A 5,989-nucleotide genomic window follows, 5' to 3' on the forward strand; every position below is an offset into this window, starting at 1 on the left:
AAGAAGAATAAATAAGTCTCTTCTCCTTTTAGTTGCTTGTATTGCAAGTTAGCTCATGTATAATTTTAGTTTTGAACTTTAAACTAGTTAGGTAGCTTATATACCCTTAAAAAGTTAAAGAATTAAGAGATGTGGGACTTAAAACAACCTTGGGAGCTGCTGCCCAGAATTGAAGGCCTCCAAGTCCCACATTCATTAGTTTTCTCCATCTACTTCATCTCCCAAGGCTATATAAGCAACATAAGGTCTCCTTTGTACACACACCTTGAACACCTTCAAATTTGAATATAAAGAGTGTTTTGAATTCAATTGCATTACTTCTTTGAGATAGAATTTTGTCACTTAGTCTAATTTTGGGTCTTATTTTGAAGAACAAGTGGCGATCCTCCTTGGAATTTATCTTGGATCCTTTCAAGTGGCATGCCTTCCAATTCATAAGTTTCCTCTCCTTTCTCTCTTACATTTTAAGTCTTTTAATTCCATTTCTTAACTGTTCTTGTTTAGTTCTTAGGCTCATTTCTATCTAGGCATGTTGTTCCATATCATGATGATATGATCATAGATGGGGCAAGAAAGAAGAGTTTTAAGAGTGACAAGAAACATAAAAAGAAATAGCATAGGTTTTCTTAGGCTTGTATTTTGCCTATTTTAGTTTCTAGTTTCTTTCTCTTAGATTAGTTGTAAAGAAGCTTATATACTCTTCTTTTCTTTAAGGTGCAAGCAATAGGAGTGGGCAAAATGCAGTTCAGTGCACTGTACTATAAATAATTGTAGTTAACTATAAAATAGTTCAAGTGAACTGAACTGAACTAAAAAATAGTTCAAAGAAATTGAACTGAACTAGTTTTTAGTTCAGATACACTAGTACAATTCAGTAAACTGGTACAAAAAACATCAACAATAATACTACCCTAGCAGCAACTAAGAAATTAAACTTGAATCCTCACATCCGTGGTCTGTCCCGACTGCGACTGCGGATTCATCGAAGAAATCGAACACCCGCCGCGCTCAGTCCACCTCGACCCTCGCCATCGTCGCTTCCCTGCTGTCGCCATGTACATGATCGGCCAGCGTCCTGCCTCCGACAACGCTGTCCGTCCCTTCCTGCGCCGCACCCGCAACAACGGTGGTGACCGCTCCCCCTTCAACCCCGTTATCGTCCTCCGCGGCAGCGCAACTGCCACCTCCACTACTAGCGAGGAGGAAAGCCGAGGCTTTGAGCTTTTCTACGATGATGGTGCCGGTTCTGGCTTAAGACCCATGCCTCCGAGCATGTCAGAGTTTCTACTCGGATTTGGATTCGATAGGCTTCTGGAGCAACTGTCTCAGATTGAGATCAACGGTATTGGAAGGTATGAGCACCCTCCTGCGTCAAAAGCAGCCATAGATTCCTTACCAACCATCGAAATTGATAACACTCACTTAGCCATGGAATCACACTGTGCGGTGTGCAAAGAAGCTTTTGAATTAGGTACCGCAGTGAGGGAAATGTCGTGTAAGCATATATATCACCCTAAATGCATCTTACCATGGCTAGCTTCGAAGGTTTCAATTTGGGGTGAAATTTTTTATTAAAAGAAAAATCTGTGGTTCCAGTTAACTGTACTCAAACTCTGTAAAGTTCAGTTTCTTTTAACTGTACTATAGAATAGTTTATTTAGTTTTTAGTTAAAACAAATTTAGTGTTTTTAAGTACATTATAATATGGTTAACTGTAGTTACAATACAGTTTATTGAACTATGCCCAGCCCTAGCAAGCAACGTGGGATTTAACATAGCTTGGACTTAAAAGAAAGAAGAATAAATAAGTCTCTTCTCCTTTTAGTTGCTTGTATTGCAAGTTAGCTCATGTATAGTTTTAGTTTTGATCTTTAAACTAGTTAGGTAGCTTATATGCCCTTAAAAAGTTAAAGAATTAAGAGATGTGGGACTTAAAACAACCTTGGGAGCTGCTGTCCAGAATTGAAGGCCTCCAAGTCCCACCACATCCATTAGTTTTCTCCATCTACATCATCTCCCAAGGCTATATAAGCAACCTAAGGTCTCCTTTGTACACACACCTTGAACACCTTCAAATTTGAATATAAAGAGTGTTTTGAATTCAATTGCATTACTTCTTTGAGATAGAATGTTGTCACTTAGTCTAATTTTGGGTCTTATTTTGAAGAACAAGTGGCAATCCTCCGTGGCATTTATCTTGGATCCTTTCAAGTGGCATGCCTTCCAATTCATAAGTTTCCTCTACTTTCTCTCTTCCATTTTAAGTCTTTTAATTTCATTTCTTAATTGTTCTTGTTTAGTTCTTAGGGTCATTTCTATCTAGGCATGTTGTTCCATATCAACATTTAGTTAGATAACTAAATATGAACAAGAAGTTGAGAAGATTGATGCTAATTATCTTTAATCCATTGTATAATCTTAAGGCGACTAATATGATGTACACTCATCATACTGTATGCCTTTATAACGCTAAATATGAAAACATAAATAAATAAGTGGTGATACATTACCATTGATATCAAACTTAGTTAAATTTAAAATTTTTACTTATGCTTTCAACTTTTAGGTTAGTTTGTAAGAAGCATAACCAAATGATTACATTTTTCTTTAGACAATTAATTGCCAATGATTACTACAATAACAAAATAATATGTTAGACCGAAACGATAAATTACAAAGAATCAATTAGTAACTTACTCATGGTAGTATTGTTGAAGAAAAATGTCTTTCCTAGATTGATGCAACCATTATTGAATATATCTTTAACAATTATTCTTTTTATTTTCCCTCTTTTGGATGGATTATGCTACCAAAAAATTATTATCAACGCCTTATGTAATAGTGAAATTGTTTATAAATTCATAATACAAAATATTTGTATGAAAGATTAAATCTATCCCATTTTCTTTTAGAAGTTTGAAAGAATCTATATACTTACACTTAGTGGTTGTTTGAAATAATTTATAGCACATAGTTTTCTTTTATGTACAATGAGATGTTCTTATTGATGATTCTAAATAGGAAAACATGTCATTGTAAGTAGAAAGAATGATGGAAAAGATCTAGGCCAAGTGCCACCTACTCATGAATATGATCTTTCAATATAACAATGTTTTGAATGAAAGGAACTTGTTTGCTTTGGCACTTTATCTCCTAACAAAAATATAATCAATTAGTGAGTGAAAACTACATATTGAAATATTTGTTGATATTGATACAAATATAGGTTTAATGTCTTAGTAGGTCCCTATTTTCGTCCAGAATCTCAAATAGGTCCCTTTTTTTTTCGGCGTCTCAATTGGATCTTTATTTTGTGAAAATTGCATCAATTAGACCCTTACCGTTAAATTGGACCTAACGCCGTTACTGTATATTTGACGTGGCACATTGGACTATATTTTTAAATGACGTGGAATTTATTATATTCTGATCTGTCTTATTTATTTTTATTTTTTTCAAAAGAAATTGACAACCATGGTCAGATTGCCGTCATCTCCTTCATGCTGCCACCATCTTTGTTATCTCTATTACGCTACTGCCTGTCAATTGGGGAGGATGTTTTTTGAAGGCCAACGGTGGATGCGAAAGGTTTCTCATTTTGCGATTTGAAGGCCCAGAGAGGGCTCTCTGGTGGCTTTGTGATTTTTTTATTTGCAGGGTTTCCATGGAGGCTTCAATGTGTTTAGGTGGCGGCATGGTTGTTATTGCGGCATGGTGGCCATGGAGGCTCGGGGTTGACAGCGAGGTCGATGGTAGTGTTTCACGAACTAGGGTTTATCGCGATTGGGATTTAGGATGAACTCCTTTTGGTTTTGTGGTTTGCAGGTTTGGGTTTGGTGGAGGTGACGGAGGTGTGCTGCGGCGATGCGTTATTGGGGTGGTGCAGAGATAAACTTTCAAGTTCATGGCTCAAAACAAAAGGCAAAGAAGCGAGTCTAGTTTGGGCCCCGTTCTGCAAAAACCTAGCCCATATTAATTTTCATGTTTTATAAATGTTGAGAAGCAAATTTCTCCGGTAGGGAAACCCTAACTGAGGTTAGTAAAAATGGCGGTACCCTTGATCTCAAAAAAGATCGTGAAGAAGCGAGTGAAGAAGTTCAAGCGCCCCAAAGCGATCGCAAGATCTGATCCCATGTTTTTTCAATTTTAGTATATTAGTTTTAGGTTTAGATTCTTCCTTTCTTCCATGTTTGTGAATTTCTTCGTTTACCGATTGCTCTTTCTGATTGCTCTTTCCTGTTTTTCAATTGCTCTTTCTGATTGGGCTAGGTTAGTTTGTTTCTGTCTAAAGATTATCAATTGGTGTTGCAAAAATAAGGATGATAGAAGAAGGGATGATGATTACGATGAACATATGATGGAGTATACAAGGATGATGAGGATATGATGGAGCAGATAAGGATTATGGGATGGAATTGGTGAAGATGATGATGCTGTAAAAAGGATCCTAATTCTTTTTTAATTTTAAAATAACTCAAATCCAAATCATTAGCCATGTCATTTAAAAATATAATCTAACGTGCCACGTCAAATATTCAGTAACATCGTTAGGTCTAATTTAACGGTAAGGGTCTAATTGATGCAATTTTCACAAAATAAGAATCTAATTGAGACGCCGAAAAAGAAGGGGACCTATTTGAGATTTTGGACGAAAATAGAGACCTAACGAGACATTAAACCTACAAATATATAATTAAATTTAAGAACATACCTTGCTTGAAGTTTTCAAGGTATGTACCCTACTTGAACTTCATCAAAGGTATAAGCATTTAAGCTTCACCAACTTGAACTTCCTCAGCCACCACCCTATCATTATCTTGTGCCAATGACACGAAGTAGATAGTTGAAGCCCCTTCATGAAGAGTGTATATGGTGATCAACTAATAAAATCCTCATCAATGTATAACTCATGTGAACTAAAGGTATTGGAGTTAGGTTTCTCTCCTGAGGAGTATGCAACAATACAACTCCTGATACGATCCTGTCTAGGAAAGATTATGATCTTTTTTGAATTTGAATTCTCAAGAGCACAATAAAAATAAATCAGAGAAGAACGAAAAATAAGACAGAGATGGGGACGCCACAATCTAGCAGATTGATAAGTCAAGTGAAGATTCGCCACAAAGATGTTAATCTTAGATAAGAATCATAGTTCTAAACCAAGAACGAAGAGAATCCTCTCCAAAAAAATGAAAATGCATATATTATTGTTAGATATGATGAGACTTGTTTCTTAACACCTAGAGGGGCGGGAGGGGGGGGGGGTCAATTGGTGATTTATAAAAACGTGCACTTTTCAAATCTTTTTGCAGAATTAGAATGATCTTTTAAACTTTCTTGCATTGTAAGTAAAGTGCGTATGCAATGTAAAATGAAGAGATAGAGAAAGAAGAGCAAACTCAAGATTTTTATCCTGGTTCGGCCTCAATGCCTACATCCAGTCACCCTTCCAATCAATATCTGATTGAAGGATATTTCACTATACTGATTTGAGAATTACAATAAAGGTTTTACAGTGAACGCATTCTCATAAATGTAAACACCTTCCTCGCTCAATAATCAAATATATAACACAATACACCTGCACACACAGAAACACCAGTTCTTGTTGTAGAAACCCTTTGAGAATCCCCTCTCAAAGTCCAAGAGCTCCTCACTCTTCTTCCTGTCGACCATGTACTGGGAAACACCACAATCACTGATTTCAGAAACATTTTCTGATCACAAAAGATACATCTGAGTAGTGCGAGTTTGATCAGCCAATACAGTCCAGTAAATGCCTCTCAAGAATGCTTTAAGATTCTTCAAATTCTTCATGTTCTTGATTCTTGGAGTGTATTACAATCTATAAAACTATCTTAGATCAAGTATGTCAGATGTGAAAGTGTACAATATGATCAAATCGTTTTAGAATTACAAGTCATGCGTCAATTTATAGTATTTATCAGTTCTGACGCAAATAAATCGATTACTTTACTTATGTAATCGG

The 5,989-nt window shown here is 36.1% G+C and overlaps 1 protein-coding gene across 1 annotated transcript; it reads left to right on the plus strand.

Annotated features, from left to right (window-relative positions):
• Positions 1-948: 948 nt before the first annotated feature.
• On the plus strand, positions 949-4,128 carry LOC124828860 (putative E3 ubiquitin-protein ligase RHC2A; the record flags this gene model as incomplete). Its single annotated transcript, XM_088115564.1, has 4 exons — positions 949-1,545; positions 3,658-3,733; positions 3,826-3,921; positions 4,004-4,128. Coding segments are annotated over 4 exons (894 nt in total), but the record flags the coding sequence as incomplete, so codon positions are not given.
• Positions 4,129-5,989: the final 1,861 nt, after the last annotated feature.

This window comes from Vigna umbellata, chromosome 5 (genome assembly GCF_029865625.1).
Source record: "Vigna umbellata cultivar VRB3 chromosome 5, Vumbellata_1.0, whole genome shotgun sequence".
Lineage (NCBI taxonomy): Eukaryota > Viridiplantae > Streptophyta > Magnoliopsida > Fabales > Fabaceae > Vigna > Vigna umbellata.